The sequence below is a fragment of the Oryx dammah genome, unplaced genomic scaffold (genome assembly GCF_014754425.2).
Source record: "Oryx dammah isolate SB20612 unplaced genomic scaffold, SCBI_Odam_1.1 HiC_scaffold_21, whole genome shotgun sequence".
NCBI classification, from domain to species: domain Eukaryota; kingdom Metazoa; phylum Chordata; class Mammalia; order Artiodactyla; family Bovidae; genus Oryx; species Oryx dammah.
The window spans coordinates 4,660,506-4,673,586 of NW_024070205.1; the positions used below are offsets into that span (position 1 = coordinate 4,660,506).

Here is a 13,081-nt window from a genome sequence, read left to right on the forward strand (position 1 = left end):
GGACCACTTTTTCTCCAGAGTGTTCCCTGACTCTGAGTGGCATCTTTCTTCCTGCTTCCCCAGCACTCTGTGCAGAGAGAGACTGTAATTTTTGTTCACATGCCTTCTCCCTGAATAGGCTGTGAGCATTTTGTCAGGGATAAATTCTGTCTTAGCCATCTTTAGGTCTTCGTGGTCTGGCACAGTGTCCAGTGCCTCACAAAACTGTGATGAATATTTTCTGAGCAAATTGCATTTGTTACTTTGTGCTCTCATTCAACAAACATCTGTCAACTGCAAGAAACCACATTTCTCATGAAAACTATTTCGAATGGTTCTGTTCCTGAGCAAAGCCCTGAGCAGTATTTAACTGCCTCTGCATGACCCTACCAAAAATTGTTCAATTTCACAATTAAGAGCCTATAGGAAAACCACCATTTTCCTTTGATAAAATAAAGATATAGCCTGTGAATTTCAGAATTTCTCTTTAGGCTCTTACACATTATTTGCCTTTTGGGTTTGAAAGATAATTCTTACGGGTATATTATACGGTGAGTAAAATTTGAAGTGTCTAGGTAGGTGCTCACAGAATCAATATTTAAGTGTTCTTTAAACTGGTGCCTCAGATATTTATATAAATATGGGCTATCTAAGAAAATTATTCCTGGTAATGGATATAAGTTCATTAAGTTTCATGTCTTAATTTTGTAAATAGGATTACACTTTCAACAAAAAACTTTCAATAGTAATGGTCATAAAAATAATATTTATCATGAAATAAGATTATATTTTACATAATACTTTTATGTTCCCCAAATTATTTTCATGACCATTTGATCACACATTTGATTCACCATAGCTTCAAAGTGATTTACCTGAACAAAAATACGTTAAGAACAGATGGAGCATCAAGCCTAGGTGCGAATCTCCACATTGACTGAAGTTCAGATTATGCCTGTGATAAATGCCACTTAACGGCAGTGTCAGAGTTGGCTACCTTTGGAGGACTATTGGAAAAAGCTTAGAGAAGAACATGAAGAATTATAAAAAAAAAAAGAGAGAGAGAGAGAGAAGGTCTTATAGTCTTACAGGAGATTTTAAGTAAGTAGCATCTGTATCATGTCATGTGGAGAAGTAGAGTAAGTTTCAGGTGCCCCGAAAGAAGCTGCATGATAACATGGTTTATCCGCCAGCCTCCAAGGGGGGCTTCCCTGTGGCTACAACTATTGTGAAGGGGAGACCTGTGCCGGATAATCTGGATTTCCCACCAGAGGGCAGAAGGAAGCAGGCCAGGGAAGGCGTGTGCTCATCTTGTTTGCATCATTCGTGACCCTTTAGTGTTCATTTCTGTCCTAAACTTTAAAGGAAAAAAGGCGGTGGTGTTAAACTATGATACTTCTCTTTCCCTCTTTCCTCTCCAATAATGGTCCATTTGCTTGGATTATTATATTACCCTCCATTGGCACTCTAATTCTACCCTAACCTCTCCCTTCAATGTATCCTTAGCTCAAGGAGCAGAGTGATTTTGTTGAAATGCAAGTCGAACCTTTCCAGTCCTCTGCTCAAAACTCTGCAACAAGTTTGGGATTAACAGATACTCAAAACTACATATAAAAGAGAAAAACAACCGGGACCTACTGTATACAACAAGGAACTATATTCACTATCTTCTAATCACCTATAATGAATGGAAAAGAATCTGAAAATGATCCATCAAAAAGGTGGATCACTTTGCTATACACCTGAAACTAACATAACAGTGCAAATTATACTTCAACACAAATTAAAAAAAAAAAAACTCTGAAGTCATTCACTAATGACTGAATGAATTCAACAAATATTTATTTTTGCCCATATCATTTATCTGGAACTTTTTCTAGTTAAAAAAACAAACAAACAAACAAACTGTCTACACGCACATACATATGCCTGTGCAGGTCATACATGTGCTGCGTTTAGAAAGAAAGACATAAGTGTGTATGTGTCAGCTGTGTCCGGCTCTTTGCAACCCCATGGACAACAGCCCGCCAGGCTCCTCCGGCCATGGGGTTCTGCAGGCAAGAATACTGGAGTGGGTAGCCATTTCCTTCTCCAGGGGATCTCCCCAACCCAGAGATCAAACCCAGGTCTCCCACATTGCAGGCCGATTCTTTACTGTCTGAGTCACCAGGGAAGTTCCCTATATAAAAAATAAAATATAAGTATATAAAAATGCATGTATAACTACTTTGGGTTGATCCTTGTCTTACAGGCTTTGTAAAAGAAGAATCAAAGATGTCACGTGACAATCCATTTAATTGTTTACATCAGTGTTCTCTCAAAGTGTGGTTCCCAAACCAGCAGCAGCAGCACCGCGGAGGAGCTTGTTACAAATGCATGCTCTTGGACCTCACTTTGGATCTATTGAGCTGGAAGCTGTATTTTACTAAACTCTTCAGGTGCGTCTGTTACATGCTAAGATTTGAGAAAGACTGAAACAGATTATAAATTCATTAAGCTGGAAATGGCAATTGAATATTTAATGCATTCTCATTTTTATATTAGAGATTTCAAGTTTTTTGTGGGTAAAATAAGTTTGAAAATATTCTGGCTGTGATAATGTCAGGAAGTCTTCTTCCTAATGACGTGGACACCTGTTCTTTCCTTACCTGCCTTTAGTCCCTCATCCAGGCTGGTCCTAATGTCTTATGCCTGGTATTGCAATGCTTTCTAACTAGTTTCCATGTATTAACTACTCTCCACATACTAAGGCATTTTCTTGAATAAAAAAATAAAATTTTCATACATTTTTGTTTGTGAAATAAAAGATGCATCTTAAAATCAGGAAATACATTACAGTGCTTTTTCTTATTTCCCCAAAGATTATTTTTATTTCAAAGATCTATTTCCCTTGAGGAACTAAGATATTTTCCTATACTGCTTCGCTTCATCACACTTCATCATGCATCTCCCTGCCCTTTTATTGCTCTATTTATCTCATACTGCAGGCATTTTTAACAAGAAAAAAGTTTATTAGTCAATCGGACTAATTCTAAGGAAGATGTCAATTTCAGAATGATCCACTGCAAACACTTGAACTAAGAGCATGTCACTAAGGTGAGGCTGTTAAGGTGGCCCCTACTCCAATCAGACTGGTGTCCCCGTAAGAAGAGGAGACGAGGACACAGAGATGCACAGAGGAAGGGCCACAAGAGGCATTTCTCACTTGGGATACATCCTTGACGTCTTTTATGCCTAAATTTAGACCACTTAAAGGAAACCTTACAATTCAATTAAAATGTAAAAGTAAAAAAACCAAAAAAACCACATACACTGTAAAACATAATTTTTCAAGCTATGTTTTTGCAATTATAAGGCTGTTTTAGAAAACTAATTTATATGGCTGAAACATTTGCCTTTATGTCTATTCGTTTCAGTCACCATTCATGATGTTGTACTAGGAGCGGGAAACAGGAGATAGTATCTTAATAAGCTATAGTGGTTTTCCAATGCGACTTTATAAACAGATGCAATCCCAAAAGCAGTCCTATAAAAATTTACTTCTCATTTTTATTCAAACACTAATAAAATTGATTTTGATGGTGAGCACACTGTAGTGTATACAGTGGAAATATAATGCAGTGTGCATGAAACGTAGTTATGCCAGTTACCTCAATAAAAAATTAGAAAATTTAATAATTGAAATTCAATTGCTGTAACTCAAAAGAATGGACATGATAATATGGAATGTGAACAAAGGGTTTTTCATGAGGTGGTTCTGTTTTATGAGCTACTTTAGTAGGCCCGTAATTTTTAGCATATTAGATAATTTAAAGACATTGAACAAAATAATTTTCCATGTGACATGTGTTCCACCATTGTAAAATATGCATAAAGTAATAGAGAAAGTAAAATCTACTTTAATATCTATTTACACCAGTTTCATTACTAGGAAGAGTATCCAGAAACATAAGGAAGAATTAATTAGAACAATTCACTAACAGTTTATTATTTCACCACGATTCACTGTGCTGAGTACTCCTCTTTTTAATTCACTAACTTAGTATAATAAATACTCCCAAAGTATTGATGAATTGAAGGATAAACAGAAAACTAGTTCTTTCAGAACTAACACTTTAGTGGGAGGAGACAAAAACACAGATAATCTGAAGAAGAGGACAGAATATAAGGCATTCTTTAACAGAGACGCAAACTACTATGGAAGTAATAAATAATCATAGTTACTTGGTGGCTCAGATGGCAAAGAATTCACCTGCAGTGTGGAGACCCGGGTCCATCCCTGGGTGGGGAAGTTCCCCTGCAGAAGGGCACTGAAGTATTCTTGTGTTTCCCTGGTGGCTCAGATCATAAAGAATCTTCCTGCAATGCAGGAGACCTGGGTTCAATCCCTGGGTGGGGAAGATCCCTTGGAGAAGGAAATGGCAACCCACTTCAGTATTCTTGCCTGGAGAATCCCACGGACAGAGGAACCTGGCAGGTTACAGTCCATGGGGCCGCAAAGAGTGGGACACGCTGAGTAACTGAGCAGGCGGGAGCCTTATACTGAATGAGCTACTTGTTACTCTGTTACTAAATCAACATCAGCAGAAACTTTGTGAATAGATATACGGAGTTATTATTTGCTGTTTCCATGAGATTCAGCCAGAAGTCGCCTTTTTAATAATAAAATCATGACTTATCTCAAACACCATGCTCAGTCAGCTTGCTATCCTTGGTGTGTTTATCACACTTCGACATCCTGTGTCCATCCCTGGCCAGCTCCCACCAGGCGGCCCACGCCCCTGGGACAAAGGGCGTCAGCTCTGATGGGGAGACTGGACTGCCTTGACCCCGAAGCCCAGGTCCCAGAAGCCCTCTAACTCTAGACTGAATCTAAAATAACAGCGACAAACGCTCAAGCTGGGTGGATTTTAAGTAGCTAAGAAGGCCCCCTATCTGCTGATGAGCTCCTATCAAGGCCATGTTCAGGAGCAGTTGGGTGGGCCATACGAGGTCTCTTCTGCTTCCATCACATTAAGCAGAGGGCTAGGTTCCTCGCCCCGGACTGGACCCCCACTTACCGGAGAACCCGCGCGGGCAGAGGCAGGTGTAGCGTCCGATCTCGTTGAGGCACGTGGCCGCGTTCTGGCAGGGCTCCGACACACACTCGTCCACTTCCACGTCGCAGCGCCGGCCTTGATAGCCCGGGACACAGAAGCAGAAGTAGCCGTCGCCTCCGTCCCGGCACACGGCGCCGTGCAGGCAGGGGCTGGACGCGCACTCGTCGAGGTCCAGCTCGCAGAACCTTCCCGCATAGCCAGCGGGGCAGACGCACACAGGGGGCCCGGAGTCCCGGTGGCAGACGCCCCCGTGCAGGCAGGAGCTGGGCCCGCAGGGGCCAGCGGCAGGGTCACAGCCGGCCCCGCTGTGCCCCGGAGGACACCTGCACAGAGAGCGCCTCTCCCCCGGGACGCGGACGCACGTGGCGTGTTCCGGACAGGGGCTGGAGAGGCAGGGGTCCTCCTCCTCCCCGCACTCTTTGTCCCCGGGAACGGCTGTGTCTGAACAACGGCAGCTCTTGTCTTTTGAGAAATCCTTGCACGTAGAATTGTTTTGGCAAGAATTGGAGACGCACTTGGTGTCATTTTTATTGCAAAAGGAACCTACAAGGAAAAACATCAGATGAAGCATGCAAACAAATGGTGGGTGATAAAACTAAAGAACATCCATCTTTCTGCTCCTCATGCACTGCAAGTGAACTCATTAATGGAATACAGACTTGACTGTTTCTGGTAATGAATCTGTCAACTGATGTCTGATACCGAGCTCTGTCATAATGCTGATTTGTCATCTTTTTTCCCATATTGCTGTTAATGAGAAGCAAAAATGGCTGGTTTCTGATTCTTTGCTTCTTTTGCATTTTCCTTTCTCAGATAGAAGTGCTGTTGAGCAATGGGGTAAATTGTTAAATTTCCCCATAAACCCTAAATTTTGAAATCCACATTCTCTCATGGAGGATTTTTGGGATGTCCTGGGAGATAAGTTACAAAATTGTCTCTGAATATACGGTCTAACTGAAACTAATATTTGAATGAATACAGTACTTTGGTTTATGACTGCTTTATTACAATGATCTTGTGTGATCTAAAAAGAAAAGTATAGAAGAGTGAGAATATAAAATTAAAATAAAACACCATTTGTTAAGGTTTACTCTGTGTACCAAGCATGTCAGGTGTTTAACATATATTATTTATAATCGTCACAGCAACAGATATGCTGTGCTTCTTACAGATGACTGGTTAAGTCCCACCGAAAGGAAGCAGATGTAAAGTGTATGGACTTCCAAATTTCTGAAAGCTTCTCTGTTCTAGGGAAACACTTTTGAAATTCTAATTGGAATGATGACCAGCAAGAAAGCAATACTTCTGTGATTCGTTTCCAAATTCACTGGATATCTGCATGTGTATAATTTTCCCCTGAATCTACACATATTATGATCACAGCATTGTTATTTTCTGAATCATGTATATTGAGAAGCTGTTTGATTTGGCAACTCAACTGCATCAGATAACAAAACACTGTCTTTTGTGTATGGATTTATCTAGTACACCATTCTCTTATTGTTACTTCCTGTCTTACAATACTCCTCACTAATATAATAGTGGATAATGGTCTAGGCTTATAATTTTAAAAATTATGACATGAATAGTCTGCTCTTAGGAGACATAAATCAATTACTGTCAGAAGAAAGTAGCATGAAAACTTTGAGAAATATGTAAAAGTGGTAAATTTCTTCCTGCAAAAAGAGAATTGCTTCTCTTTAATGTGGTCTGGTCACCAAGAGTGTGATGGAAGATGGAAAGATACCAATTGACTGGTTCATCACACAAGAGTGAGGGTTTTCACAGTTATCTTGCTTGGAGTCTTTCTGGCAGCTGAAAGTTCCCCTCCAGTGCCTGTGCACAGAAGGCTAACATATGCTTATGTGTTATCAGGAGGGTTGATCTGAGAGCAGACCTTTTCTAGTCCCTATGGAAAAACTCAACCAGTCATCCTTTCCCCATAGTTGTTTTTTTCAAGCACTGGCTTTCCAATCACATCGTCAAATGTATGACTGGCTTCTAGCTGTTCATGTCTTAGCTACAGTGTCACTTTCTGAGAAAAGCTTTCTCTGAACCCCTTTTCTAAACCTTTAGGATGTTTTACTTTCTTTTTTTTTAATTATTTTTTTTTAATTTTACTTTACAATTCTGTATTGGTTTTGCCATACATATGTGAGTGTGCTTATTTCTCTGTGCACATGTTTGTTTTCTGTTTTCCTCGCTGCAGGTCTAGCTCCACTAAGGAAACGGGAAGACCTTGTCTCTGGCGTTTTCTGGGTTTGTAACATTACCTGTTGCATAGTATCTGCTCAGTGCATACCTACTGGAATAGAGTGGAGAAATGTCAGAACACAACACGGGAGGAAGGGTGCTGTGTGATCACAGGGTCCAGGGCAAGTCTACCAGGAAAGCCTCACTGAAGAAAAGGTACTTAAGATGCCTTTTAATTTATTTTTATTGATAATTGGATGACAGTTGGTTTACAGCGTTGTGTTGGCTTTTGCTGTACAATAACGTGAATCAACCATGGTGGTGGTGGTGGTTTAGTCACTAAGTCGTGTCTGACTCTTGAGACCCCATGGACGATAGCCTGCCAGACTCCTCTGTCCGTGGGATTCTCCAGGCAAGAATACTGGAGTGGGTTGCCATAAGTATACATATATCTGAGATGTCTTTTTAAATGAATGCAAGTGAAGGAATGGCATTATTTTCAGAAGAAAAAAGGAAAAAGCATGAGAGGTTTTGGCATTGCTCTGCCAATCGTATGAAAAGCATGAAAGTGTGGGAAGGCAGAGGTCTGAGAGCGGGGCAGAGGGCAGAGGATAGGGAGGAAGATAAATAGATATTCAAAAGTTCTATCATTTACAGTACTTAGAGTTCCTATGTCCAAACTAAAAAAAAGAGAAATAAATATTGCAATTCTGCTCTCTGAACTCTCACTGTCAAAGGCATATGATGAAATTACATTTTCAATCTTGTTTTGTTTTGTTGCATTTTGTTAGTGGTAATAATGATGGTTTTCCCCTTCCTTCAGAAATCCAGTATCTTGGAATAATAGTGGAAAGTAAGAGAGGGAAAAAGGGAAAGTGAACTGTAGCATAGTTCTTAAGAGATACTTTGAAGAGGTACAGTACTATTTACAGGCATATTGTGATAAGTCAAAGATGTATATTGTAAACTCTAGAGCAAGAGTTAGCAAACTCTAGCCTGTGAACCAAATCTGACCTGCCATCTGTCTTATAAATAAAGTTTAATTGGAGCACAAAAAAATCAAGTATCTTGGGACTTCCCTGGTAGTCCAGCAGTTAAAACAGCCTTCTAATGCAGAGGGTGTGGGTTCAATCCCTGGTCAGGGAGCTGAGATCCCACATGCTTCACAACCAAAAAACATTAAAAAAAAAAAAAAAGCAGAAGCAATATTGTGACAAATTCAATAAAGACTTTAAAAATGGTCCACATCAAAAAAAATCTAAAAATGAAGTATTTTCATTTAAGCCATTAATTGAAGCATTTGTATAGAAAAACACATAGCAAAGGAAATTAGCATTTATATCATAGGCCCTTATGGTACAATTTTAAAAGTAAACTTCTAACAGCATTTGTGCAAAGCATTTTACAGATGGAAAACTGAGTTTTATAGGGAATGAGCTATTTGTACAGGGTCAGAGAGAAGAGGGATTTGAACCTCTGATTTGTCTGATTCCAAAGTTCATTTCTTTTTCCTGCATTATTTTAGAATTTAGGATACTTCTGGGTAGAGTTTCCTACTTAACCATGGTGATATCCACCTAAGTGTTTACTTCTGCTGCCTTCTAAACCCCATGAAAAGCTTAGTGAAAGTGTTAGTTGCTCAGCCGTGTCTGATTTTTTGCAGCCCCGTGGACCCTGCCAGGCTCCTCTGTCTATGGGATTCTCCAGGCAAGAATACTGGAGTGGGTTGCCATTCCCTTCTCCAGGGGATCTTCTCGACCCAGGGATCAAACCCAGGTCTCCTGCCCTGCATGCAGATTCTTTACCATCTGGGCCATCAGGAAAGCCTGTATGGCTTAAAACAGTATGGCGACTCGGTGGAGAAGGAAATAGCAACCCACTCCAGTGTTCTTGACTGGACGTTTCCATGGACAGAGCAGCCTGGTGGGCTACAGTCCATGGGCTCGCAAAGAGTTGGGCAGGACTGAGCACGTGCATAGCTGCTTGCCCACTCAAATGACTAAATGACAAAGATTGACAGTACCAAGTGCTAATGGGCATCTGGAGAAAACGGAACTCTCCTTCACGCCCCCTTTATTATAACTTATCTTTCTTGTCTATATGTTAATAATTGTATTCATCTTTCAAATAATGGACTTTGATTTTGTAGAATTTGTCTATACTATCTTGGTTTCTTGGTTTTCTGTCCTACAGATTTCTACTTTTACCTTTTTTTTCCCCTTAATTTTACTTTCTTTTTAACTTTCTATTTACTTTTCCAGATTTCTAATTTATTAATAAGATAATTTTTTTCTTTAAAAATACAGCTTTGCTGTGCTTCTCACAATTTCTTATTATATTAAAAATGTTTTCTAATTTCTATTGTGAGTTATTCTTTGCCATATTAAAAATCTGTAAGAATTAATTAGATCAAGTTTGTTAACTGTGTTATTTAGATCTTCTATAGCATCATACCCCTCGTCCAAGGTAAGGAGCAGCAGCTGTGCTTTGCTGGAGCAGCTGTGAAGATACCCCACATCCAAGGTAAGAGAAACCCAAGTAAGATGGTAGGTGTTGCAAGAGGGCATCAGAGGGCAGACACACTGAAACCATACTCACAGGAAACTAGTCAATCTAATCACACTAGGACCACAGCTTTGTCTAACTCAGTGAAACTAAACCATGTCCGTGGGGCAACCCAAGACAGGCGGGTCATGGTGGAAAGGTCTGACAGAATGTGGCCCACTGGAGAAGGGAATGGCAAACCACTTCAGCATTCTTGCCTTGAGAACCCCATGAACATATGAAAAGGCAAAATGATAGGATACTGAAAGAGGAACTCCCCAGGTCCGTAGGTGCCCAATATGCTACTGGAGATCAGTGGAGAAATAACTCCAGAAAGAATGAAGGGATGGAGCCAAAGCAAAAACAATACCCAGTTTTGGATGTGACTGGTGATAGAAGCAAGGTCCGATGCTGTAAAGAGCAATATTGTGTACGAACCTGGGATGTCAGGTCCATGAATCAAGGCAAATTGGAAGTGGTCAAACGAGATGGCAACAGTGAATGTCGACATTCTAGGAATCAGCGAACTAAACTGGAATGGGTGAATTTAACTCAGATGACCATTATATCTACTACTGCAGGCAGGAATCCCTCAGAAGAAATGGAGTAGCCATCCTGGTCAAAAAAAAGTCTGAAATGCAGTACTTGGATGCAATTTCAAAAACGACAGAATGATCTCTGTTCATTTCCAAGGCAAACCATTCAATATCACAGTTATCCAAGTCTATGCCCCAACCAGTAATGCTGAAGAAGCTGAAGTTGAACGGTTCTATGAAGACCTACAAGACCTTTTAGAACTAACACCCAAAAAAGATGTCCTTTTCATTATAGGGGACTGGAATGCAAAAGTAGGAAGTCAAGAAACACCTGGAGTAACAGGCAAATTTGGCCTTGGAATGTGGAATGAAGCAGGGCAAAGACTAATAGAGTTCTGCCAAGAAAATGCACTGGTCATAGCACCCTCTTCCAACAACACAAGAGAAGACTCTACACATGGATATCACCAGATGGTAAACACCGAAATCAGACTGATTATATTCTTTGCAGCCAAAGATGGAGAAGCTCTATACAGTCAAGAAAAACAAGACCAGGCGATGACTATAGCTCAGATCATGAACTCCTTATTGCCAAGTTCAGACTTAAATTGAAGAAAGTAGGGAAAACCACTTCACCATTCAGGTATGACCTAAATCAAATCCCTTATGATTATACAGTGGAAGTGAAAAATAGATTTAAGGGACTAGATCTGATAGATAGAGTGCCTGATGAACTACAGACTGAGGCTCATGACATTGTACAGGAGACAAGGATCAAGACCATCCCCATGGAAAAGAAATGCAAAAAAGCAAAATGGCTGTCTGGGGAGGCCTTACAAATAGCTATGAAAAGAAGAGAAGCGAAAAGCAAAGGAGAAAAGGAAAGATATAAGCATCTGAATGCAGAGTTCCAGAGAATAGCAAGAAGAGATAAGAAATCCTTCCTCAGCGATCAATGCAAAGAAATAGAGGAAAAGAACAGAATGGGAAAGACTAGAGATCTCTTCAAGAAAATTAGAGATACCAAGGGAACATTTCATGCAAAGATGGGCTCGATAAAGGACAGAAATGGTATGGACCTAACTGAAGCAGAAGATATTAAGAAGACGTGGCAAGAATACACAGAAGAACTATACAAAAAAGATCTTCACGACTCAGATAATCACAATGGTGTGATCACTCACCTAGAGCCAGACATCCTGGAATGTGAAGTCAAGTGGGCCTTAGAAAGCATCACTACGAACAAAGCTAGTGGAGGTGATGGAATTCCAGTTGAGCTATTTCAAATCCAGAAATATGATGCTGTGAAAGTGCTGCACTCAATTTGCCAACAAATTTGGAAGTCAGCAGTGGCCACAGGACTGGAAAAGGTCAGTTTTCATTCCAATCCCAAAGAAAGGCAATGCCAAAGAATGCTCAAACTACTGTACAATTGCACTCATCTCACACACTAGTAAAGTAATGCTCAAAATTCTCCAAGCCAGGCTTCAGCAATATGTGAACTGTGAACTTCCTGATGTTCAAGCTGGTTTTAAAAAAGGCAGAGGAACCAGAGATCAAATTGCCAACCTTCACTGTATCATGGAAAAAGCAAGAGAGTTCCAGAAAAACATCTATTTCTGCTTTATTGACTACGCCAAAGCCTTTGACTGTGTGGATCACAATAAACTGTGGAAAATTCTGAAAGTGATGGAAATACCAGACCACCTGACCTGCCTCTTGAGAAATTTGTATGCAGGTCAGGAAGCAACAATTAGAACTGGACATGGAACAACAGACTGGTTCCAAATAGGAAAAGGAGTACGTCAAGGCTGTATATTGTCACCCTGCTTATTTAACTTCTATGCAGAGTACATCATGAGAAACGCTGGGCTGGAAGAAGCACAAGCTGGAATCAAGATTGCCGGGAGAAATATCAATAACCTCAGATATGCAGATGACACCACCCTATGGCAGAAAGTGAACAGGAACTAAAAAGCCTCTTGATGAAAGTGAAAGAGGAGAGTGAAAAAGTTGGCTTCAAGCTCAACATTCAGAAAACGAAGATCATGGCATTTGGTCCCATCACTTGATGGGAAGTAGATGGGGAAACAGTGGAAACAGTGTCAAACTTTATTTTTTTGGGCTCCAAAATCACTGCAGATGGTGATTGCAGCCATGAAATTAAAAGATGCTTACTCCTTGGAAGAAAGTTATAACCAACCTAGATAGCATATTGAAAAGCAGAGACTACTTTGCCAACAAAGGTCCGTCTAGTCAAGGCTACGGTTTTCCAGTGGTCATGTATGGATGTGAGAGTTGGACTGTGAAGAACGCTAAGTGCTGAAGAATTGATGCTTTTGAACTGTGGTGTTGGAGAAGACTCTTGAGAGTCCCTTGGACTGCAAGGAGATCCAACCAGTCCATTCTGAAGGAGATCAGCCCTGGGATTTCTTTGGAAGGAATGATGCGAAAGCTCAAACTCCAGTAATTTGGCCAGCTCATGAGAAGAGTTGACTCACTGGAAAAGACTCTGATGCTGGGAGGGACTGGGGGCAGGAGGAGAAGGGGACGACCGAGGATGAGATGGCTGGATGGCATCACTGACTTGATGGACGTGAGTCCGAGTGGACTGTGGGAGTTAGTGATGGACAGGGAGGCCTGGCGTGCTGTGATTCATGGGACCACAACGTCGGACACAACCGAGCGACTGAACTGAACTGATAGCATCATTCATTGTTTTCTACTCTT

General features: G+C 40.7%; 1 protein-coding gene across 1 annotated transcript in view; it reads right to left on the reverse strand.

Annotated features, from left to right (window-relative positions):
• Positions 1–13,081, reverse strand: part of LOC120880384 (protein crumbs homolog 1-like) — an 87,627-nt gene that overhangs the window by 17,063 nt on the left and 57,483 nt on the right. Inside the window, exon 2 of the mRNA XM_040263719.1 lies at positions 5,040–5,621. Coding sequence (XP_040119653.1) covers positions 5,040–5,621 — 582 coding nt within the window. The remainder of the gene's footprint in view (positions 1–5,039; positions 5,622–13,081) is intronic.